This window comes from Typha latifolia, chromosome 1 (assembly GCF_019914945.1).
Source record: "Typha latifolia isolate L0001 chromosome 1, TyphaL0001v2, whole genome shotgun sequence".
NCBI classification, from domain to species: Eukaryota; Viridiplantae; Streptophyta; class Magnoliopsida; order Poales; family Typhaceae; genus Typha; species Typha latifolia.
Window position 1 is genome coordinate 22,981,905 of NC_133086.1, and position 25,702 is coordinate 23,007,606.

At 37.3% G+C, this 25,702-nt stretch overlaps 4 protein-coding genes and 1 long non-coding RNA gene across 6 annotated transcripts; 1 reads left to right on the forward strand and 4 right to left on the reverse strand.

Annotated features, from left to right (window-relative positions):
- Positions 1–915: 915 nt before the first annotated feature.
- LOC140797914 (NDR1/HIN1-like protein 3) lies at positions 916–1,988 on the reverse strand. Its single transcript, XM_073151617.1, has one exon. It carries the CDS (start codon positions 1,826–1,828, stop codon positions 1,097–1,099), a length of 732 nt encoding a protein of 243 aa, XP_073007718.1. The 5' UTR covers positions 1,829–1,988; the 3' UTR covers positions 916–1,096.
- A 1,047-nt stretch (positions 1,989–3,035) lies between these two features.
- Positions 3,036–7,451, reverse strand: LOC140799141 (disease resistance protein RPM1-like). Its single transcript, XM_073153338.1, is given in 4 exon segments — positions 3,036–3,610; positions 4,415–4,969; positions 5,099–6,898; positions 6,900–7,451. Coding segments are annotated over 3 exon segments (2,907 nt in total). The 3' UTR covers positions 3,036–3,610.
- A 4,795-nt stretch (positions 7,452–12,246) lies between these two features.
- Positions 12,247–16,427, reverse strand: LOC140781806 (disease resistance protein RPM1-like). The gene is made up of 3 exons (XM_073128044.1): positions 16,266–16,427; positions 13,386–16,172; positions 12,247–12,817 (listed from the first exon to the last, which is right to left on the reverse strand). Exon 2 carries the CDS (start codon positions 16,063–16,065, stop codon positions 13,399–13,401), a length of 2,667 nt encoding a protein of 888 aa, XP_072984145.1. The 5' UTR covers positions 16,066–16,172; positions 16,266–16,427; the 3' UTR covers positions 12,247–12,817; positions 13,386–13,398.
- Positions 13,995–17,838, forward strand: LOC140781814 (uncharacterized). Of its 2 annotated transcripts, none has more exons than XR_012107745.1 (3): positions 13,995–14,115; positions 14,194–14,565; positions 17,614–17,838. It is a non-coding gene; the product is annotated as an uncharacterized lncRNA (long non-coding RNA). The 2 variants fall into 2 exon arrangements; XR_012107746.1 differs by having other exon boundaries at positions 14,023–14,115; positions 14,177–14,565.
- Positions 17,839–21,443: 3,605 nt separating this feature from the next.
- LOC140799221 (disease resistance protein RPM1-like) lies at positions 21,444–24,696 on the reverse strand. Its single transcript, XM_073153460.1, has 2 exons — positions 22,352–24,696; positions 21,444–21,845 (listed from the first exon to the last, which is right to left on the reverse strand). The coding sequence occupies exon 1, from the start codon at positions 24,564–24,566 to the stop codon at positions 22,365–22,367; it is 2,202 nt and encodes a 733-aa protein (XP_073009561.1). The 5' UTR covers positions 24,567–24,696; the 3' UTR covers positions 21,444–21,845; positions 22,352–22,364.
- Positions 24,697–25,702: the final 1,006 nt, after the last annotated feature.

The window sequence follows — 25,702 nt, forward strand, 5'->3', positions numbered from 1 at the left end:
TGTATTTACAACCCATACTGAAGTAAATTTCAGTCTACAAGAATTTGTTGAATCTGAACTGAATTACTTTCCATAGGCTGCAGATTAATCACACTTACTATCGGGTTTTTGCTAAAATTGCAGTTACTCAAAAGGTGGTTCATTGCTCATTGCAGGTCCAAACCTCAGCGCTTCAGAGTAGATGCAGCTCTTTCCCTTTTGTAGATGTTGTAGGCTCTTCTTCTGCTGGAAATTTTTGTCATAACTACTCACAAGAGAAACTGTCAGAAACAAGGTTCTGAAAGTTGTTTTTTTTTAATCTCCTTGTGATTTGAATAACTGTTGAAACCCAAGCTGTGTACAGTGGGCAGAAATCACAAAAATACTGCACCTGACTATCGGTGTTGATGCATGACTGGAATTCAACTGCATGATACGGAGGATGCGGTATCAATTATTCCACAGGCTAAATTCAATGTTCCTAGTCTAAAAGAACATAAGAAGACTGCTGCTCTGGAAAAGATCAAGGTTCCAATTTGGACCAGATGACTTGCAGGATCTGACTCAAATCCACTGCACGAAAGTTCTTTATTTCAGGTAACATTTTATTTTTGACCAACTTATGGGAAGCTAATTTGAGAGTATATAGCTATCCTCTTCTGCGACTTTTGTTGAGTAAATACCAATTAGTAGTACTAGTTATTTCTCTATCTTTATTGTTTGTTGCCATCAAAGTGAGATATCCATATGCATATCAAATACTTAAAAAAGGAGTAGCAACCCCTGCTTTCATCACACAATATGAAAATCTGATCAATATTACATGGAAGAGAAAATGTGATTGTAGAGTATATAGTAATCTTCTCAAGAGCAAAGTAAGATAATTTCTACATTTAGCTGCGCAATTTTCACGGCATAAATAATGCACATTAGGGGTTCAAAAAGTAAAGTAGGAGGCTCTATTATTCATGCCAGAGTTATCTGGGTTCATTGCAGACACCCTGCAATCCGTGGAACCTGAAAGAACTTATAAGCATGGAGGTGTAGTTGCATGCCAAAAATTTGCATGTAGCTGATAAAAGTCCGAAGAAATGAAGAGAGAAAAAAAAAATGGTCTTCACTGCTTTGTTCTGCAATTCCTAGCTACCAGAACTCCACTTGGAGGTGCAGTGAGCTCAATTTCACATCGACCATAGATCCAATAAGTGAAATGACCAAACCCAAGGCTAGCCTTCACCTTAAAAGTTCCTCTAATATTGTAAATGACTCTATTACTTCTCATCTGCTCTTGGATCTCCATGGAAATCTCTGGTGGCAGATATACTTGACTAGATATCATATGAATTGCCTGAATCCTGGACTCCCCGCTCCTCTGAGCAAAAGGCTGCAATGCCTGCGCCGCGATGAGCCTATCTTTGAAGTACAACTCGATGCTCAAGTACTGAAATATGACATCTATCTTATGGTTTGGATTGGAGAAGTTGGCAAGGAAGGTGAGATCACCATTGTAGTAGGCCGGTGAATCGATGTAGATGCTGTTAAGGCTCGCGTTAGTTGTGTCGAACGAAGGATACCTTGGTTTGATCACTAAGAAGACTATGAGTGTGACGATCCCCGCAATTATGAGAAGAAGGCTAAACATGACACAGAGAATTGCACCACACCATATTGCAGGATTTGTTCGACGATTGGGTTGGAGAAGTCTTTGCTTCCTAGTTGGCAACTCAAACTCCGGTGGCCTTGGCATTGGATGCATTGCTTGCTTCATTGGCCTTGTTGCATTTGGGGGTTGGAGGTGGTAAGGAGAGGTAAGAGTGGATGGCATCTGGGGTGATGTGAAAGGAGGCATCAGAGGAGAAGTGTGGGAGAGAAAGACTACTGCATGAAGTAATGAGTATTGGAAGGGGTTGAGATGGGGTTCCTTAAGCTCAAAGGATTAAAGAGGCCAAAGGGGAAAGAAGCTTTTGAATAATGAAATGGGCCATGGAGTTGTTTTGAGACTCACAAAAGGAGCTTGGCATTTGAATAAAGTGAGGTGAGGTGGGGACCTACTGGTGTTTGAGGAGATAAGCTTTTTCTGAGGCAAAAGCATTATTATCAAGATGTGCTGCAAAAAGAAATGCTGTTAAATGGTCCAAAGCTACAATTAACTTAATTGTATGGTATCTTACTGTGATTCAGATGGTGACTTTGAATGTGCTATCCACCACCAACCCATCATTATATGATCAACTTAGATGTGAATCATTCAAACACTCATTTCAGTTCATTCTTAACTGCAAGTTGCCACAAAGATTTGAGTCGCATCTGGTTTTAGGAGGGGGCATGAAAAACAAAACGAGATAGAAATTGAATTGTATATAATTTTTGGCGGTTCTAGAAAAAATAATCCTTTTTATCTGAACATAATTTATGCTCTACTGTTTTATAGAAAAATCGGAGGCAAGTTTAGAAGTTTTGGCCCAAAGAATTTTTGAATGGATTTGTATGTTCTAGAGAAAAACATAGCATTGGTCTCATCTATAACTTCTCCAGTTCTCTCACCGTGTCTGCAGTTCATATTGGTTGCGAGCAATTTGATGTGGTTGGAATTAAATTCTTTGAAGCCTTCTCTCCTTGTGGAATTTTCTCTCGTTTATTTTTTCTTAGAATATTTTCTTTTATATATCATCCATTCAAAAAGTGTGAAGCTTATCAATTTAGGGAAAATATAAGTGCGATTTGTACATCGTCAAAAATATAGTGTTTGACCAAAAATTTACTTAAACATAGATGACAAATGTAGAAGATTTCTCTTTTAAAGTAGAGGCTGAAGTTGAAAGTAAATTGAAATTATGTCGTGTAAGTTGCACTTATCTAATTTATAATTTATTGTAGGTTTGTTTGGATAACAAGAAGTATAACAAGAAGTATAACAAGAAGTATAACAAGAAGTAGTGAGGAAAAGAAGAAAAATTATTAGTATCATTATTCGATGACATTTTTCTGACACTAGAAAATAAATGTCTCTTGCCCTGCAGGAGGATGAAAATGTCTAGAAACAACACATCAGAGTCTATAAATATTAAGCCAATACCATGACCAACGAAATTAAATAACAATATCTTCAAACAATCCAATAATGTCTTTAAATTACAAGCCACAATCAGCAAAGCTGAATAACGATGTTCAGAAACAAGCTAACATTCTCCATAAATTACAAGCCGTAAGGAAGGAGAATGTCCAGAAACAAAATCAACAAGACCAATAACATCATTTATTCGCAACCTGGAAGAGGAAAATACAAAAAAAAGGCAAGCCCAAAGCAATAGGTTTTACTCCATTGAAGAGAGAAGCGTGACAGTGAACAAGTAACAGATGATACACACGTTGTCATAGGCACTCAAGCTCTTGAGCACCATACTGGGTGGCAACGAAAGGTGAGGTAGGCTCAAGTACCAGAGTGACTTATTGGCGTCTAAGCAGAAGAGGAAAGAAGGGAAAGATGAAAGAACTAACACACACGAGCCACGACGACGATGATGAGGTCCATGCTCATTTGAAACATAAAGAGACATGCAGCACAACAATATTCACCTTATTAAACCAAATGGTCTTCAGATATATAACACAGTCCTTGAGATTAGGAAATCTGCAAACCAAATAATTGCCATCCTATCAGCTATTAAGAGCAGAAATGAGATCAACTAGTTAGACGTACGATTTGTTGCTGTGTTACCTACTTGTGGTAAACAGGTGTTAAAATATCTTATTTTGATTTACCATTCTAAACTGAGCTTATATTGCATAGAGAATGGTATTGAAATAGTATATCTTACAAAGGCTAGTCTTTTGTACCGCGTGCATGTTGAGCTACCAAATGAAATCTGAGTATTGAGAGATAATGCATCAACATTTCAACAGCCAATAAATAAGAAAGAGATGGCATGCAGACACAAAGAAGGAAAATAAGAGAAGATAAATGAGTTTGTAATGTACTTGCAGTGTAGTGTACTGATGTATTCTCTTTCAATAAAATGAATTCCGCAAACAAAAGTTAGTGAGTGAATGGTGAACGAAATATTTGAATGTAATTCTGAGAAAAGAAGTGCAGTTGTGAATAGGCATACTACGGTTGTTAATAAGAGAGAACTCAGAGGCAGAAAACATGTTTGCAAATAAGCAGCAGTACTAAGACAGAATTATTTTTCTTCACAAGCCAAACAATTTTCAGACACTAGATATATATAGAGTTTCCCATTCCAACCTTCTTTGTTAACAATTAACGAAGATGGAAATAGTTAATGCCAAGGATGTCTGATTTGTATTTTCTTTCAGAGATGCCAGCTAAAAAGAAATAGCAGAAATAGCAACTTATCAAAGAAACACGAGAAACAGAGAGTAAATATTCAACTTAAATCTAAAGAGGTATACGGATTAAGATGAATAAACATACCTAACAGTACTCGATATCGATATTAGCAATGTGCTGAAGCTTGCTCTGTGCGTCGCTTTCTTGCAGCCTCGCTTTCAGCTTAGTGTGTGGATGAATGAAGTTTAGTTGTTGGAGAGACTTGAGGAACTCAATGCCCTGTGGTACTTCTTTTAGCTCATCTAGCCGATTCAGAACGAGAGTTTGCAGTCTCACCATGGTTCCCTTCTCCATCTCCACTCGATTGAGATTCCTCATCCATGATATAGTAAGAGACTGTAGATTGGGGAACCATCCATCACGAAAGAATAACTGCTCCCCATCGTAGCCTTTTGTAAGGTGAAGATGTGTTAGGTTTGATAACCGAGAGAGGGATGAGATTGAATCTTCACTCAGACGACACTTTTTTGCAGTAATGGTAAGAGACTGTAGACTGGGGAACCATCCATCACGAAAGAATAGCTGCTCCCCATCGTAGGCTTTTATAAGGTGAAGATGTGTTAGGCTTGATAACCAAGAGAGGGATGAGATTGAATCTTCATTCAGACGACACTTTTGTAGTTGCAACTCCCTGAGATTTACCATGGTTCCCTTCTCCGTCTCCACTCGATATAGATTCCTCATGCATGCAATAGTAAGAGACTGTAGATTGGGGAACCAGCCATCACGGAAGAGTAACCGCTCCCCAACGCAGTCATCATTTTGAAGGTGAAGATGTGTTAGGTTTGATAACCGAGAGAGGACTGAGATTGAATCTTCCTCCAGAGAACAGCCTTTTAGAGCCAACTTCCGAAGGCTGTATAGGTGGTTACGGAACAAGGAGGAGTTTAACAATGACGTCCCTCGTGTCAGCCGTCCGTTGATCAGATCAAGACTGTAAAGATGCGAAGATGGGATGTTCAAACCGTTGAATTGGATAACCTCATTTTCATAGTTTACAGATAAAGCCAATCGAGAGAGAAGGCGCATTTGCGATAAGGAGGCAGACAGCTGCATAAAGTGGAAGTCTTTTAACTCGCAGATAGCCAAACTTCTTAGTTGACTCAGATATTTCAATCCTTTTACTAGATCCCTGCTAGCTTTCACGCCCTTGAGAGTTTGCAATTCTTTCATACTCCACAAATCTTTTGGTGCTTCTGGGGTTATAGGATACCCCCCCATAACGTTCAGGTATCGCAGCTTCTTGAGTTTCACTATCCCACGTGGCAAGTCTCCTATCAAACTTCCATAGAGATCCAACGTCTCCAGGTTAGAGAGCTTCTCGATAGATTCCGGGAGGGAGTGCAGACTTGAATTCCTGAGACACAAGTAGCGTAGATTGAACAAGTCCATAATCACATCAGGTACGGTCCAGATCCCGGCTCCATCCAGATCTAGCACTGTAAGATATTTAGATTTAGATAAATTGGGTGAGAGAAACGAAGAGGAGTGCCTACTGCTGTCGAATGCCAGAAGAGTACGAAGCAACGGCATATTTTTGCTTGATAACTCATCTGAGCTGCACTTGCATACTGCCAGACGACGGGCATCATCATCTACCTTTATATTTGCAGTGTTGTCGAAGAATACATGGAAACTTTCCTTTCTCGATAGAGAGAGAGCCAACTCACGCATAAGGTGATGCATTCGAAACCTCCTCTTATTATTCATTTTTACTACTTGTAGCAAGCTCCGCTTGATTAGCTCGTTGAGACAGTCCTCCGCAACTTCCTCCAATGTGTTGCATCCCCTTTCTTGTACAAACCCCTCTCCTATCCATAACCTGGTTAGCCTCTTCTTAGGTAACAAATAGTCCTCTGGGAACATGCTGCAATATAGGAAGCAATTCTTCACATATGTTGGTAGATCCTTGTAGCTTGAATACAGAACGTTCCTCAGATCTTCTAGGCTAGGATTGTCTTCCAACTCCCAATTGAATTGACGGTAGATTAGGCTCCACTCCGACTCTGTTTGTTGTCTTAACGACAGGAGGCTTCCTATTGACACGATAGCTAGTGGCAGTCCTTGACACTTGATCACAATTTTCTTAGCGCACTTCTCAATCCCCGAAGGGCATATATGATCTTTTTCCTTCCAAAATGTTCGTTTACAGAAGAGATCCCATCCCTCCTCGTTACCTAAAGGCTTGAGTTGAATCTTACATCGATCGTGTGCAAGTGAAGCCACATCTTCAATTCTAGTCGTGATAATAATTCTACTTCCTTGGTGATTATCAATAAGGCAATCACTTAGATCATGAAATGCTTTCGGATTCCAGACATTATCTAATATAATCAGATATCTTTTGTGTTCTAGAAATCTTCTCAATGTATCTTTTAGTTTTCTATTGTCCATGTTCTGAATGTCATCTGGAACTCTGTCTTCTTCCCCGTATAATTCCTTTATCAATATTCTTAAGACGTCATCAATTTTGTACGACTGTGAGATAGAAACCCAAGCATGGCAGCCAAAATTTGGTGCCTCTCTCTTATATACATTGGTAACTAGAGTGGTTTTCCCTACCCCCCCCCATACCCCATATTGAGACTGTAGAGAGAGCACCTTCCTCTGATTGTAACAATCTAACCAGTATTTCTCTGTTTTCCTCAATTCCCACGAGCACTTCTTCATCAAGGAAATGAGATCGATGGGATAGTCTTTCACTAGTATGGGTTATCATTTTACGCAATAAACTCGGCATCTGGATCCATCGTTCTTTCACTTTTGACAGGTTTGTAAGCTCGGTCACTATTTTATTCAACTGCGTATCAATACTAGACAAGGCAATCGAAGTTGGGTCTCCATAAATTAAGCTTCTGGTTATATCACCAAATCTATATCCTTGTTGATGAGATACAATGTGGATATATTCGTCTACCAAGTCCTGAGTACGATATGCCAGCGTTCGTACCTCTGCTATCCAAGTTTCTAGGGGTGGATTCTCGCCCTTCTTCACATGTTGCTGCTGGGCAAGGAAACCCTGTATTACCAAAAGTTCACTCCGTATGCTACTCATTCGATTTCTAATGTCTTCCAACACTTGAGCTTGTTTTGCTAAGTTTTCTTGTCTTACTTGCACCATTTGCCGTCCTATTGAGATAATTAAATTAGCAATTTGTGGAACATCTGCCATTTTTATTTCTTTTCTAGATTTACTCGGCTTTGTCTTTATCCTTTAGAACAAGCTTAGAGGCAGCTTGTCTAGCAGATATGCATAGTTAATTCCTTTAATTGAGGCACTGCGGTGGTAATTGATGATCGCACAACGTTTCCTTCAGAATTGTATATGCAATTCAGAGATTAGAATTAGAAGTAAGAACAGTTGGAAGTACTCGTCACTAATAAAGCATGTTCATTTAGTTGAGAACGAGATGGTGAATAGAAAAAAGGAACAATTTATTCAACAGAATCGATTCACGTAAGGAAAAAGAAAGTAACAGAGTCACTTTGACCTCTTTTCATGAAAAGAAAAGGAGCAATATTGCCTTAAGAAAAGTTAAGAAATATTGAATATAAATAGCAATATTGCCTCAACGAAGACTTAAAAAATAAATCTGGTTCTTAATCAAAAAGGTGCTGCATCAATAATTCTATTTGTGACAGAGATTTTGATGAAACTTTTACTCTATCACAAGAATAACTTAGACTCTGTGTCTATCTCTTTTGCAACATCTCAAAGGTTGAGATTATAATTTGAAGCGGAGAAATGCTGTCTTATATAGTGAGATTAACAAAGACATCTACATGGTGCAACCATCCGGTTATGTTTCTAGTTTTCATCCGGATTACTTTTGTAAGTTGAAAAGGACTTATTTTAGATTTAATATAACATTAATACAATATTAGAAAGATGATAGTTACTTCAAACTATTTACTGATATCAATATTGGCGTTAGTTTTTCTACAAGTCTCTTATTAATCTTCCAATGTGTCTTTCCAAAAGTCAAATTATAATAACTAGCTAAAAGAATATCAGCCAAATATAAATATAGGATGACCCAAAAGAACATCCAGTTTACACTTCAATTTTGGGCTTGAACGATATAGGATCTCCTTATATTAGTTTTCTGCTAATATATCCAAAACTATTTCTATGTTGATGAGATACAATATGAATGTATACTACTATCAAGTGCTTTTATAAAATTCATTTCTTCTAATAATTTAAGTTTTTAAAGTAATTGATAGATTAACATGTTTCAAATCCTATCATATCCATCTTTTCTTACGGGATATCTTCCACTAATTTAAGTCAAACCTTTTTTTTTTTTTGCCTATCAAAATATTTCAAACCTAAAAATGATAAATATTACAATATAATATATAAAAAATATTGTTCTCTAATAGCTTAAAGTTTAAAATAGTTGATAAGTTAACTTAATATTAGAACAGAGATCCAAAGTTTGAATTATGTCAGTCTTCTATGTCATTTAAAATAAAAAAAACATCCGCCCATTTAAATCAAGTCTATATTTTAGACCCATCTCTCAGCCCAAAAGTGAGAAAAAGTTTTAGAATATAACGTATATAAACTATTGTTCTTTAATAGTTTAAACTTTTAGAGTAGTTAGTGAGTTAACTGTTCTCATCATAATATGCAATCTTTCTTACCTAAGCTATCCAAGTTTCTAGGCTTTGATTGTCACTTTTTTTTTGTTAGTATTTGGCTCCAATTTAGCTAGGCATTTGAATGACTACAACCTTGTTCGAACTCCCGGTATCATATATGCGTGTCGCATGCCGATTTCACATTCCAATATTCGAAAAGGCCCACATCCATTCGAATTCGATCACGTTGTATTTTTAGATAATTTTATAGGTGCCAACAACCCAATGTTCCAAGTATCTTGCCCTAGGGTTTGAACGATTTTAGAATCGTTAAAGATTTCTATTATCAGTAGATATAGGCACATCATCGAGTCATATAAATATCGTCTCCCTCTCTTTCATCTCTGTGATTGGTTTAAGTTTTGATGTCCTTATTTGTGATTAAAGTGGTTGATAGCGATTTGTTTATCCTAGCAACTTGGTTGTGCATTTCTTGGTTCTACATTGCTATTATTTATTTGCTACCCTATTGAACTTGTTTAGGAAAAGTTGCTATTATTTATTTGCTACCCTATTGAACTTATTTGAGAGACGCTTCCTAGCAGGTGCAATATTTTTCAAGTATATGTAGTTGGAAAAGTGTGCATTACCAAAAATCTTTGTGTTTGAGATTATCTTTTCATACTTTATTTTTAATGTTTTATTATTAATAATGTGTGATAGATCTTATTTTCTAAGATATATATTATAAGACTACTTTATTAGTATCATAACGTACTTAAGGTTTCATGTTTTTCTTTTTCAAATACGTTTATGAAGAATGAGATTTGGATAATTTGAGTTTGCAAGTTAAAATGATCTTTTTCAAATTGAACATGATACTAGTAAAGAATTGCAAAAATGATAGTGACTCCAAGTTAGTAACAATTTACATTATCATCTCCCTTCCTTCAACTCCGTCCTCTTAGTCTTAGTAGACCCACTGCTCTTTTCTTGGCACAGTATAATACTAAAACACTCTCTGGTTGTATCCAAAAGATCAATATACATATTTTTCCAAATCAATCTTGATCATAGCTCAGCTGGATACACTCCTAATAGTTGTTAGGTTAAATTTAATTTGGAGTATTTTTTTGAGACATTAAACCCAAAAGGCAGGGGTTTGGCCGATAAATATTCATAGGTAGGAAGCAAATGATAATAAAATAAAATAAAATATATGGTATCTTTCATTAATTTCCTTAAGAAAGATAATGAAAACAAATAACTGCTCTTAAAAGTAAATGAGCTTTCAAGAAAATTTTAGCCAAATGCAAGTATAAGATGACAATAAAGAATATTCAGTTTACACTTTAGCATTTGAAGTTGTTGAAGAAAGATAGGATATGGGCAAAGAAATGACAGTGCTTATATTTCGTCATACCTCTTCTTCTTCTTCTTCTTCTTCTTCTTCTTCTTCTTCTTCTTCTTCTTCTTCTTCCGGATTATGACCCAAATTGGATTGAGTAGCCCGGCTCGCTATTTATACCATAGCTAAAGTCAATCGGTTTAATTAATTGGCAGAAACTTTGTGCTGGTTCGTTAGTTTAGTTTACTGTTCATTATCAAGTCAATGGATTTGTTTAGGCTCAAAATCAAAGATGAGGAAGGAAAAGCATGGACATGTTTAGGCCTTTTTATCTTCTTAATTTTATGATAGTGGAGCTGCAGTTAAAACGCATTACGACTTGATAACAATAATAGCATCCAGTTTTAGATATAAGAATCTCAAACTTTAGATATTGTTTCAGCATCTTTTACATAATATCAATCCATCATCGTGCCAGATAGTTAATATCAATCAAATCAGAGCACTCCTGTACACATCAAACTTGGAGCGATTCGAGAGACTTTTATTGATAGAAATATTATCGAACAATATGGTCAAATTTACTTTTATGTAGAAAGTATATGCATGTCTTTTTTCTTTTCTTTTGCTTTTCTCCTTTTTTTTTTTTGTGTGTGTGCAAACTGTGAGATGTTTCTTTTCATTACTTAGATGCAATCCAGCAATGTCTATAAGTGCAAGCCACGACCAATTGATTATTTCCAATAAATCATATGTAAATACTAAACTCCATAAATTGTAATCTGTATGCCACTCAGTCAACACTGATACTTTTTGTTTTTGAGAAAAAAAATCTGTAGACTGATGATCTATTTGGCTTAGTGATATGTTATAACTTACTATGCCAAAAAAGAGAAGAACAATAAGTCATCGACCCTTTAACAAACTTTACACTTAGTTGACATACAAACTGATTAATTCTGAAGCACAGTATCAAGTTGAGCATTGCTAGAATCTTAATACAAAATTGTAGTGTGGATGCGTCTAGTAGAAGAAATATCTCAAGTTCTGATATGATTGTGCTCAAATAATTACTCAGGTTTATGTTGTATGAGTATTCCTAAGCTTAAATCATGATGACATCTAATGATCTAATTGGGACACTAAAAATAATTTTCATTTCTCTTAGTAAAAGAAACAAAATATCTCGACAATAAAAATAGATATAGTGGGGAGTGTTATATAGACATCACTTCGTTTCCTTCTCCATGATTTTCTTCATTTCTTCTATAATTATATCTGAAAGACCAATCTCTTTTCCTTAAAATGCTTGTTAAATAATTTGGACCTATCTCAATGGCTAATCTCGATGCTTAGTCTGCCAAGCAGAATTTTTATCCCTTTTTATATTTTGGCCTTGCTACAAGGCTTATGTTTTAGACTCCCTTTAATTTTCTATTTTGGTTAGCCTCTACCATCTTTCGGGGATTTTGCCCTCTACCCTTATGAATATTTCTGAGCTTACTTCTTTCGTTAATTCTTTGTATGTCTTTGAGTTTGATACCTTATACTTATTAATGTGCCGTCGACTAAATGGGGATTGTGTCAAAGAGCGGTCGCTCTACCTCCCCTAAAAGTCTTCATAAAAGAAAAGAATTTGTACCTAGACCTACTCCAAATTAAAAAAAAAAAAAAACACTAAACGGTTCTTTTCATCATCTTCTAATGCAATTGAATCAAGTAAGTAAAGTAACATGAATACATTCATGTTCATAATTAAGAAAACTAATTTTATCATATGCAAGAGTTTATTGGCGTAATTTCAAGATGAACGAAAACCCTTTATAGTTTCTCTTTTGGTACGTATGGTAATTGTATTCGTGCATGAATCAACAAGTTAAGTGTATCAATTATCTCCTCGCACAACCCTGTTACATCATTATGAAGTGATGACAATACATAGAAACAATGTCTAGAAACAACCCAACAAAGTCTAGCAACATTAAGCCATGACAAACGTATTAATTTCGCAATGTCTAGGAACAATCCAACTACGTTTACAAATTAAAAGCCACAACCAAGAAAAGTTGAAAAACAATGTTCAGAAACAAGCTAACGTTCTCCATAAATTACAAGCCATAAACAATCCAGAAACAAAACAAACAACATCATTTATTCGCAACCTGCAATCCGAAAGAGGAAAATGCAGAAAGATAAGCAAGCCCAAAGCAATAGAATTTCCTTCATTGAAGAGAAAATCATGACAGCGAACAAGTAACAGATGATACACATGTTGTAATAGGCACTCGAGCTCTCCAGCACCATACTAGGCTGTGGCAACGAAAGGTGAAGTAGGCTTGAAGTACCAGAGTGACTTATTGGCGTCTAAGCAGAACATGAAAGAAGGGAAAGATGAAATAACAATCACACACGAGCCACCAACGATGATGAGGTCCTTTTTTTGTTTTTGTTTTTGTTTTTTCTTTCTTGAAAACATAAAGTGCCACCTTATTAACTCAAATAATTGAAGATATGTTGACCAATAGATGCCCTGGTCCTTGAGATGAGAGGTCCTGCAAACCAAATAATTGCCATCCTATCAGCTATTAAGAGCAGAAATGAGATCAAGATGTACAATTTTCACTTTTACCTACATGTAAACTGTTGTGTTCTATATCAATAAATGAATTCAATAAACAAAATCCAGTGGGGAAGGGTAAATTCATCCATAGGGAAAAGAAAGTGCGTGAATGGTGAACGAAATATTTGAATGTAATTCTGAAAAAAAAGAAGCGCATGTATTATTACTTATTAGTCATACAACAGTTGTTAAAAATAGAGAACTCGAGGCAGAAAATAAGCAGCAGTACTAAGACAAAATTATTTTTCGTCACTATATATATATGTGTGTATATATATATATATAGTTTCCATTCCAACCTACTCTGTTAACACTTAACAGAGATCGAAATAATTAATGCCAAGGATATTTGTTTCGCATTTTATTTTCAGAGATAGTAGCTAAACAGAAATAACAGAGGATAACAATTTATCAAAGGAAAAATGAAAAACAAAGATCAAATATCAAACAGTGGCAGGTTAAATCTGAAGCAGTATACCGATTATGATTAATAAACATACCCCTTTCAAATAATCAGTCGATATAGATATTGGCAATGTGCTGAAGCTTGCCCCGTACTTCGCTTTCTTGCAGCCTTGCTTTCAACTGAGAGTGCGACTCAGAGAAGTTCAGAAACTGGAGAGATGTGAGGAACTCAATGCCCTGTGGTACTTCTTTGAGCTCTCCTAGGCCTTTGAGAACAAGGGTGTGCAGGCGGTTCATGGTTCCCTTCTCCATCTTCACTTGATTGACACAACCAATGTTTTCAATAATAAGAGATTGTAGATTGGGGAACCATCCATCACGAAACACCAACTGCTGGTCCCCCTCGTAAAGATCTAGAAAGATATATTTCATCTTTTCCGATAAACTAGAGGAATCTCCCTTGGGAATATTACCCCCTTTTAGTTGTAACTCCCTAAGAGATTGTAGATTTGGGAGCCATCCATCACAAAACAGCAACTCCCGTCCAAGGGTCAGATTATCGTATTTATTACCGTTTATAAATAAAACCAATCGAGAGAGGAAGCGCATTTGTGATAAAGAGTGAGACAGATGCATAAAGTGGTAGTCTTTTAACTCGCAGATAGCCAAACTTCTTAGTTGACTCAGATTTTTCAATCGTTTCACTAGATCCCTGCTGGCTTTCACGCCCTTGAGAGTTTGCAATTCTTTCAAATTCCACAAACCTTTTGGTGCTTCTGGGGGTGTACAAATTCCGGACACATCTTTCACCTCCATAACGTTCAGGTATCTCAGCTTCTCGAGCTTCACTATCCCATGTGGCAATTCTTTTATCATACTTCCATAGAGATCCAACGTCTCCAGGTTGGAGAGCTTCTCGATAGATTTCGGGAGGGATTCCACTTTTGAATTCCTGAGACTTAAGTAGCGAAGATTGAACAAGTCCACAATCACATCGGGTAAGGTCTTCAACGCGGCTCCATCCAGATCTAGCACTGCAAGATATTTAGATTTAGATAAATTGGATGAGAGAAACGAAGAGGAGAGTGTACTGCAGTGCAATGCTAGGAAAGTTCGAAGCAACGGCATATGTATGCTTGATAACACATCTTCGCTGCAATTGTGTACTGCCAGACGACGGACATCGCCGTCTACCTTTAATGTTGCACTGTTCTTGTAGACTACTGCATGAAATGTTGCCTTTGCAGACACGAAGAGAGCCAACTCACGCATAAGGTAATGCATCCGAAACCTCCTCTTATTATTCATTTCTACAACTTGTAGCATGCTCCGCTTGATTAGCTCGTTGAGATAGTCCTGCGCAACTTCCTCCAATGTGTTGGATCCCCTTTCTTGTACAAACCCCTCTGCTATCCATAACCTGATTAGCCTCTTCTTAGATAACAAATAGTCCTCTGGGAACATGCTGCAATATAGGAAGCAACTCTTGAGATATGTCGGTAGATCCTTGTAGCTTAGATATAGAACGTTTCTAAGATCTTCTAGGCTAGAATTCTGTTCCAACTCCCAATTAAACCGATGGTAGACTCGGCTCCACTCCGACTCTGTTTGCTGTCCTAATGATGACAGGAGTCTTCCTACTGACACAATAGCTAGTGGCAGTCCTTGACACTTGGTCACAAATTCCTTAGCACACTTGTCAATCTCCGAAGGGCATACATGATCTTTTTCCTTCCGAAACGCCCGCTTACAGAAGAGATCCCATGCCTCCTCGTCACCTAAAGGCTTGAGTTGGAGCTTACATCTGTCGTGTGCAAGTGATGCTACACCATCAATTCTAGTTGTGATAATAATTCTGCTCCCTTGGTGATTATCAACAAAGCAATCACATAGATCATGATATGCTGTCGGATTCCAGACATCATCCAATATAATCAGATATCTTTTGTGTTCCAGAAATATTCTCAACATCTCTTTTAGTTCTATGGCGTCCATGCTTTGAATGTCATCTGGAACTCTGTCTCCTTCCCCGTATAGTTTCTTTACTAATATTCTTAAGGTGTCATCAATTTTGTACGACTGTGAGATAGAAACCCAAGCATGGCAGCCAAAATTTTGAGACTCGCTCTTATATACATTGGTGACTAGAGTTGTTTTACCTAGCCCTCCCATACCCCATACTGAGACTATAGAGAGAGCACATTCCTCAGATTGTAACAATCTAGCCAGTATTTCTCTGTTTTTCTCAATTCCCACAAGCTCTTCTTCATCGAGGAAATGACAAGCCATTGTTTGATGCAATATTCTGTCGCTAGTGTTATCTGTCACTTGACGTGGCATCTGGACCCATCGGTCTTTCCGATTTGATAGCTTTGTAATCTCCTCCTCTATATTTTTCAAGAGAGTATCAATACCAGTCAAGGCAATGGTAGTTCGATCTTTATGTCTTATTTTTCTGGTAATATCGCCAAATTTATATCCTTGCTGAGATAGAATATGGATATATTCATCGACCAAGTCCTGAGTACCATATGCCAGCTTTCGTACCTGTGCTATCCAAGCTTCTAGGGATGGATTGTCGCCCTTTGTCATGTCAAGCTGGTCAAGGAAACACTGTATTACCAAAAGTTCATTCTTTATGCTACTCATTCGATTTTCAATGTCTTTCATTACTGGACCTTGTTTTGCTTGTTTAAATTCTTCTCCTTGCAGCGCTAGCTGTGCCAGTCCAACAGCTAAACTAGCAGTAGAAACAGCAAGTGCAGGAGTTTCCATATTTTTGTTCTTCACTTGATTTACTTGGCTTTGTAATCCTTTTCTCTTGCTCTCCTCGTCGATCTACTGGCCCGGAGAAATTAAACCTGGCGGTGGATAATTAGAACCTAGTGAACATTCAGTTTACACTTAGCATTTGAAGTCCTTGAAGAAAAATAGTATCTGGGCAAACAAATAGCAGTGCTTATATTTCGTCATACCTCTTCAAATGACTGATGAGTGGATAGATAATAATTTCCTTGTTTCTTCTTGTTCCCGATTATGACCCAAAATTGGATGAGTAGGCGAGTAGCTCGGCCCGCTATTTATGCATGTATCAGAGTGGAATTTTTCGTGGAGTTATTCCATAACTAAGGTTGACTTTGTATAGCAGTATATAATAATCGCATCGCCCTGTTTACTGACTTTAATCAAAACATAATAATAATAATAATAATAATAATAATAATAATAATAATAATAATAATAATAACAACAAGAAGAAGAAGAACAACAACAATAATAATAATAACAATAAAAAAAACCTAACAAAAGACTTTGCATGTTGTTAACTATTCATTATCAAGTCAATCGGTGTTAGGGGCAGCAAATCTTGACCCCACCCGATAATTCTACACGATAACTCAGCTCTTAATTGGGTTTAGATTTAGTATAATCAAGTTCAGATCGTAAACGGGTCACCTGTTTAATAATCGGGTCATGGGGTTTATATAGCTGACCTGTTTTGACCCGTTTGACCCATTTAAGTATACGGGTTGGGTCGAGTCGAGTCAAACTACCAACCCGCCAACCCATATATATATATATAAAGTAACTAAAACATAAATCGCTATACTCTCTCATTCTCTCCATTCTACCGCCGCCTCATCCAAATTTTCAAAAGGGCAAAAATTTTTTGCCACGCCTCCTCTCTCTCCAATCTCTCTGGTCGTTGTCTGTCGCCTACTGCGGTGTCTCTTGTTTAGTCTCCACCTATCATTTGCCCCGACTCCCAAGCAGGTGTATTGTATAGTGCTTATCGGTCGTTGAATCTCTCCAACCCCCTCCGTCCGCAGTGCCTCTCACCTCTTGCCTGTCGTCTACCTCGAGAGTTCGTCAGCAGATCTCCTTACCGTTTGCGCTTAACCCCTCACCCTTGTCAGATCTCTTCCCCATCTACCCTAACCCTGACCACTGCTGCTTGCCTACCCTAACCCTCACCGTTGCCTGCCAAGCCTTCATCACCGTCGCCGCTGCCATTGCTACTACTTGCTTGCCGCCTTCACCGCCGCCGCCGAAGTTAAGATGGAGTATATGCATTGAAGTTAAGGAGGCCTTCAATGAGCACACGTGTGAGCTTCCATGTTGCCTACATTTTCTGTTATCTCAGCACCCTATATTCTCATACCGACTAATGCCATATAGTGACCACTGAAAGTTTCAATCCCTTTAATACTTTACAAAAAGTTTTAAGGAGTTTTACCATATTTCAGCTAAATTTGTCTTGGATCTTATAATTTGCGATTAAAATTTTGTGATGTTTATTCTATTTTTCAATGTTGTCTGCAGGAACTGATAGATGATTTTCCACCACCACATCAAAACAGGGGCACAAGAGGACATATAACTGGAAATGGAAGAGCTATTGTTGGTGGTATTTCATATCCAAAAGAAACGCATATTTAATCCCTTTTCTAACATCACTATATACATTTCAGTCTTATTCTCCATAATTTACAATGGATTTGTTTAGGCCCAAACTCAAAGATGAGGAAGAAAAATCATGGACATGTTTAGGCCCTTATCTTCTTTTGTGATAGTGCAGCTGCTAGTAAAATGGACAACGACTTGATGACATTAACAGCATGCAGTTTTAGATAAAAGAATCTCAGACTTCAGACTTTGACTCAGTATCCTAAGAAGATCCATTTCAATTATCGTACGTTGGACTACTTCCTTCATATTAGATAATTAATATCAATGAAATCAAATATTGTTCTTGTAGAGGTAGCACTATTTATAGTTATACATTGGTCTTGATTATCGTAAGAGTTACTAAAAATTTGCTAGAGTTCTATAGTCATAGCATCACGACAACACTCGTTTAAGTGAATCTTCAATAGATGTCTATAACAAAACTCACTCTAAGAAAACAATAATTGCATATAAACTTAGTGGGGCCGTCACATAAAGCACTTATCATAAGAATAGAAAAAAATAATTAGTACTATTCACTATGTCGGTCGATACCTTAGTTTCTACCCAACTTTATTTTCAGAAAAATCTACCCGTGTTGTAGGAATTCACCTTGGAACAATTTATGTTAGAACAGTCAAGCCGTCCAATGAATGAATGTTCATTTTAATTTGCAAGTCCAGAATGTTAAAAGAGTTTTGTTTCTTTTGGTGGAACAAGATTGATTAGATAATGCATGCGACTGGCCATGGATGATGAAGAGAATAAAACTCTTGTGAAGAATGCAGGAAACTTGAGATCTTATGTCGAAAGCCCAAAGATCTGAAGCCAGCCGCATGCAAATGTGTACAAGGACTTGATGAGCTAAAGTGTATCAAAAGTTATGTTGAGGAAAAAGTGGAGGAAAGTATACTGACGTAAACTAAAATACGCTGGAAAGAAACAGATAATTGATGCTCAGAAAAATTAATCTATAAAAGAAAAGTAATTGAAACTTCCAAGATATATACAACGTACAGAAATGTAACCAATGGTCTTAAAAAACAATTATAATTCCTTCATGCATAACATAGCAAGTTGAAGAGGGTATATATACCTCCTGTGGCTGAAGTAGTCGAGAATAGAGATAAGATAATAAGGAGCAGATAGGTAGACGAACGACGAACGGAAATATGAAACTCAGAACACCTCGGCTACGGAGATGTGTAGTTCTATTAATAGACATTTGTTGAAGTATATACTCCAAGTCCACATAGTATCGTTGACCTTTTTGAAAGACTAAAAAAACATGGCCCCCAACACGTGGTGGGTCTGACGTCTCTGCACCACATTTTTCACTAGTATCCATGATCCAGCTCATTGTTGCAGCAATCCTCGCTGGTTTCTGTAACAATCCAAAAAATTTTAAATAGAAATATAAAGTTTAGATAATGAAAAATTTTATTTTATTTTTTATATTTTAAGATTTTCTCGGTATTATCACCTAATTTCTCTCCTAAAGAATTCTTCTAGATATTATTCTTGAGGGAAATTAGAGAGAAAACAAAATAAAAAATAGAGGGAAAATTTTTTATTATATTAAAGAGAAGAAAAGAAAAGAGAGACAATCTTGTGAGCTTTCAGTGTAACAACCCATTCCCATAAAAAATTAAAAAAAAAAAAAATTTGCATGGCACGGGCTGGGGGTGCCACGCACTCCTAGCCGCTGGCCCGGCCAACCAGGTCGGGCCAGCTAGCTCCGGTGGGCCCGCCGGCGTCGCAGCCGCAGCGCCGACGACCCCACCGCCTCTCTCTCTCTTTCTATCTTTTCCTTCTCCTCTCTCTCTCTCTCCCACTGCCGACCCGCCGCCGTTGTCGCCGTGCTACCGCAGGTGAGCCTTCTCCTTCTTCCTTTTCCTTCTTCTCTCTCTCTATCTCTATCTCTCTCTCTTTGTTTCTCGCCTCGGGCTCGGGCTCGCCGGAGCTGAGCCGTCGGCAAGAGGCTGGCCGCGTGTCCTCCCTCACCTTCTCTCTTTCTTCTCTTCCTCTTCTCCTGCTCTTCTTTTTCTTTTTCTTTTTCTTTCTTCTTTCTTCTTTCTTCTTTCTTCTTTCTTCTTTCTTCTTTCTTCTTATTTCTTATTTCTTATTTCTTCTTCCTTTCTCCTTTCTTCTCCCTGAGAGTTTCGGTAATGAAATAGAGCCAAGGAAGGCTTTTATTTTTTATCTGTCCATGGTGTCGGTCACAGGGACGTGATGTTATGGTGTCTGACGTCGTCTCTGCATTGCATCATTAATTGTTTCAACAATCCTCGATGTTCTTATTGTAGTTAATTTCTAAGATGGTGAACTAATCAATGTTAATTACAATCTTTATAGATAGTCAAACAGGAGGAAATCAGTGTAGTCCGCCTTTAATTTAATTTAGATATGCAGCACGAGAATCGACTTCCTAAGAAAATCGCAAGTTGGTCATTATAAAATTCCTTGTCTCCGGTGTCATATATATATATATATAATTACTCGTGTTGACAAAGTCTATCCGGCGAATGAAGAAAATGTCTTCCCGTGACCCAACTGCCATCGATACCCACATGGCCGGCCACATGCCGTTTAGGATGTGTACTGCTCCTAATCTCTCATTTCTCCGGTTATTACTTATTATTGATCTGAGTTCTATTTGTAAAATAAACTTATTTTTTAAAAAATTATTAGAGCAATATTTATTTTTTCTTAAGGAAATTTGTATAAAAAAAAGTTCTACCTTATAGATTTATTGAATCATATATATATATATATGTTTAACGTCTTGGTTTAATCTACCTCTCACTTTAACATTATGGTGATACTTGAACAATTTTATTGATTACCCGTTGTTTATCAACAATTAAAACCCATCAGATAAATGCCTATTAGATTAGAGAATGAAAATAAAGCTGAATCCATTGTTAATCTTGAAGAAAGATGTTTTTTCTAAGGCAATGGAGGAGGAAACCACCTCCTTATGTCTCTCTCTCTCTCTCTCTCTCTCTCTCTCTCTCTTCATGGGAGTCCCCGAGGGAACGTTTCGTATACCCAAAGAAGAGAAAAACTTAATCACCAAAATCAGTTTCTCTTTTATTAACTTCCTCTATGCCCTAGGGACCATACCCATTGGGTTATTGGGTCACATGTGTCTTAGGCCCATCATATAAGACACAGGTGACTTGGGCTCTACACATAAGGTGGCCCATACTTAATAGATATAATTTATTAATAAGTAATCACTTAATTAAAAATTATTATTATATAGCTTAATCATAAATAACTATTAGTATATATGAGTCCATAACTAACTATTCTAACATATGGTGCTATAATAGTATTGGATAATTTTTGTAAATGGCAGAGGTTTTTTTTTAAAAATAGGGGGTTCTTTATCAAAACATTTTCTAATTTTCTAAACTTTATATAGTAGTAGGTCTAACCAGTTTTAGTAAAAGCGCTTCGTCTTTAATATCAGCAGTTTATACACATAATTACAGCGTGACAATAATAGATAATAGTACTGATATACTTATGCGTCTACTTTGACAGCGAATTTACCTATTTATCCAATAAATTTGTAAAACAAACTATTTTGCAAAAAATAATAATAATGATAACTCTACCCATGTTTTTGGGATTGTGAAACAATATCTGAAAACAACCCAGCAGAATCTACATATATTAAGCCATGACCAACGGAATTAAAGAACAATGCCTTGGAACAATCCAACAATGTGTACAACAAGCCACAAGCAACAAAGTAGAATAGCAATGTTCAGAAACAAGCAAACACTCTCCATGAATTGCAAGCCCAAAGCAAATAAGCAATAGAGATTTCCCTCCCCCCCCCCCATTGAAGAGAAGAGAGAATAAGTGACAGATGATAGACATGTTGTCGTAAGCACTTGAGCTCTCCAGCACCAAAGTGGGTGGGAATGAAAGGTGAAGTAGGCTCAAATACCAGAGTGACTTATTGACGTCTAAGCAGAACAGGGAAGAAGGGAAAGATGAAATAGCAATCAGACACGAGCGGAAAAACATAAAAGAGGAAGGATTGAAGATATGTTGACCAACAGACGCCCTGGTCCTTGAGATGAGAGGTCCTGCAAACCAAATAATTGCCATCCTATCAGCTATTAAGAGCAGAATGGAGATCAAGATGTACAATTTTCACTTTTACCTACTTGTAAACTCTTGTGTTCTACATCAATAAATGAATTTAATAAACAAAATCTAGTGGGGAAGAATAAAATCATCAATAGGGAAAAGAAAGTGCGTGAATGGTGAAAGGAATATTTGAATGTAATTCTGAGAAAAAGAATTTAATTTTTTTGCAAATAGGCAGCAGTGTACTAAGACAAAATTATTTTTCTTCACATTCCAACCTACTCTGTTAACAATTAACAGAGATGGAAATAATTAATGCCAAGGATATTTGTTTTGCATTTTTTTTTCTCAGAGATAGTAGCTAAACAGAAATAACAGAGAATAACATTTTATCAAAGGAAAAATGGAAAACAAAGATCAAATATCAAACAGTAGCAGGTTGGGATATAGTATGTTAAACTTAAATCTGAAGCAGTATACCGATTATGATTAATAAGCATACCCCTTTCAAATAATCAGTCGATATAGATATTGGCAATGTGCTGAAGCTTGTCCCGTACTTCGCTTTCCTGCAGCCTTTCTTTCAACTGAGAATGCGACTCAGAGAAGTTCAGAAACTGGAGAGATGTGAGGAACTCAATGCCCTGCGGTACGTCTTTTAGCTTTCCTAGACCTTTTAGAACAAGGGTGTGCAGGTGTACCATGGTTCCCTTCTCCATCTTCACTCGATTGACACAACTAATGTTTTCAATAATAAGAGATTGTAGATTGGGAAACCATCCATCACGAAACACCAGCTGCTGATCCCCCTCGTACAGATCTAGAAAGATATGTTTCATCGTTTCCGATAAACGAGAGGAACCTTCCTTTGAAATAATGGCCCCTTTGAGTTGCAGCTTCCTAAGATTTTGTAGATTTGGGAGCCATCCATCACAAAATAGCAACTCCCGTCCAATGGTCAGATTATCGTATTTATTACAGTTTATAAATAAAACCAATCGAGAGAGGAAGCGCATTTGTGATAAAGAGTGAGACAGATGCATAAAGTGGTAGTCTTTTAACTCGCAGATAGCCAAACTTCTTAGTTGACTCAGATTTTTCAATCGTTTCACTAGATCCCTGCTGGCTTTCACGCCCTTGAGAGTTTGCAATTCCTTCAAATTCCACAAACCTTTTGGTGCTTCTGGGGGTGTACAAGTTCCGGACACATCTTTCACCTCCATAACGTTCAGGTATCTCAGCTTCTCGAGCTTCACTATCCCATGTGGCAATTCTTTTATCATACTTCCATAGAGATCCAACGTCTCCAGGTTGGAGAGCTTCTCGATAGATTTCGGGAGGGATTCCACTTTTGAATTCCTGAGACTTAAGTAGCGAAGATTGAACAAGTCCACAATCACATCGGGTAAGGTCTTCAACGCGGCTCCATCCAGATCTAGCACTGCAAGATATTTAGATTTAGATAAATTGGATGAGAGAAACGAAGAGGAGAGTGTACTGCAGTGCAATGCTAGGAAAGTTCGAAGCAACGGCATATATATGCTTGATAACACATCTTCGCTGCAATTGTGTACTGCCAGACGACGGACATCGCCGTCTACCTTTAACGTTGCACTGTTGTCGTAGACTACTGCATGAAATGTTGCCTCTGCAGACACGAAGAGAGCCAACTCACGCATAAGGTGATGCATCCGAAACCTCCTCTTATTATTCATTTCTACAACTTGTAGCATGCTCCGCTTGATTAGCTCGTTGAGATAGTCCTCCGCAACTTCCTCCAATGTGTTGGATCCCCTTTCTTGTACAAACCCCTCTGCTATCCATAACCTGATTAGCCTCTTCTTAGATAACAAATAGTCCTCTGGGAACATGCTGCAATATAGGAAGCAACTCTTGAGATATGCAGGTAGATCCTTGTAGCTTAGATAAAGAACGTTTCTCAGATCTTCTAGGCTAGGATTCTGTTCGAACTCCCAATTGAACCGATGGTAGAGTCGGCTCCATTCCGACTCTGTTTGCTGTCCTAATGATAACAGGAGTCTTCCTACTGACATAATAGCTAGTGGCAGTCCTTGACACTTGGTCACAATTTCCTTAGCACACTTCTCAATCTCCGACGGGCATACGTGATCACGAAACATCCGTTTACAGAAGAGATCCCAGGCCTCCTCGTCACCTAAAGGCTTGAGTTGGAGCTTACATCGATCATGCGCAAGTGATGCTACACCATCGATTCTAGTTGTGATAATAATTCTGCTCCCTTGGTGATTATCGCCAAGGCAATGACATAGATCATGAAATGCTTTCGGATTCCAGACATCATCCAAAACAATCAGATATCTTTTGTGTTCCAGAAATACTCTCAATATCTCTTTTAGTTCTGCGATGTTCATGCTTTGAATGCCATCTGGAACTCTGTCTTTCCCATATAGTTTCTTTATCAATACTCTTAAGATGTCATCAAATTTGTACGACTGTGAGATAGAAATCCATGCATGGCACCCAAAATTTTGAGACTCTCTCTTATAAACATTGGTGACTAGAGCGGTTTTCCCTAGCCCCCCCATACCCCATACTGAGGCTACAGAGAGAGCGGATTCCTCAGATTGTAAAAATTTAACCAGTATTTCTATGTTTTCCGCAATTCCCACAAGCTCTTCTCCATCAAGGACATGAGAAGCTTGATATGGTAGTCTTTCACTAGTATGACTTGTCATGTTGATCCATCGCTCTTTCACTTCTTTAAGGTATGTAAGATCTGTCTCTATAACTTTCAACTGCGTAGAAATACCAATCAAGGCAATCGAAGTTGGGTCTCGATGTACTATTTTTCTGGTAACATCACCAAATCTATACCCTCGTTGCTGATGAGATACAGTCTGCATATATTCATCGACCAAGTCCCGAGTACGATGTGTCAGATTTTGTACCTTTGCTAGCCAAGCTTCTAGACCTGGATTGTCGCCCTTTCTAATGTCTTGCTGGTTAAGGAAACACTGTATTGCTAAAAGTTCCCCCTGTATGCGACTCATTTGATTTGCAATGTCTTTACCTTCTTTTGCTTCTTTTGCTGCCCTTTTTGCTAGTTTTACTTGTTTTCCTTGCAGTAATACCTGTCCTATTGAAATGGTCAATTTAGTAATTTCAAGAACAACTCCGTACTCTCCCATTGTTAGTTATTTTGTAGATTTACTCTGCTTTGTAGTTCTTCTTTTTGCCTACTGGTCGCAGAACAAGCTCAGACGCAACTTGTCCAGCAGATATGCATTTTAATTCCTCTAGGCGTATATGCAATTCAGAGATTAGAATCAGAACTATCTCGACGTATTCATAATATTTTGTATATGCATAACTGTTAAAAGACTTTGTATTTTCATATATCACACGCTTTACAAGAGCTAGAATGAGTTCAAAAAGGTATCTCCTAAATCATTAGAAGGGTGTTCGAAAGTGTTCAAACGGTATAATATATGTTATACACTAGATTTAGAATCGATTAGAACATGAAAAATTATAATATTTTATTAAGAGCAACCTCCGAAGTCAAAGATCTAGTGGTTTTAGTTTCTTAACATGATTCCGGTGTTAAAAGTAAAAATATAAAATTAAAATAGTGGAAAAAAGTCAAAATACGATAAAATTATAATTATATGACGTTGTGGCTGTCGTCAAAGGGTGGCGGACAGACAAGAATGATAGTGGATGACCATATAGTAGGTGGCTCACAACTATGGTTTGGAAGCTCAAAAGAGTTTTACGATTATGATCTATTCCTACGAAGATAAAGTTAATCTAACAACTACAATAAAATAGTAAATACGATAATAATAAATTGCTAAACTCAATAATTTTT

What these genes read in the sequence shown, in the direction of transcription:
- LOC140797914 (XM_073151617.1), bottom strand. Translation starts at nt 1,828, where the DNA reads ATGCCTCCTTTCACATCACCCCAGATGCCATCCACTCTTACCTCTCCT.
- LOC140781806 (XM_073128044.1), bottom strand. Translation starts at nt 16,065, where the DNA reads ATGGAAACTCCTGCACTTGCTGTTTCTACTGCTAGTTTAGCTGTTGGA.
- LOC140799221 (XM_073153460.1), bottom strand. Translation starts at nt 24,566, where the DNA reads ATGACAAGTCATACTAGTGAAAGACTACCATATCAAGCTTCTCATGTC.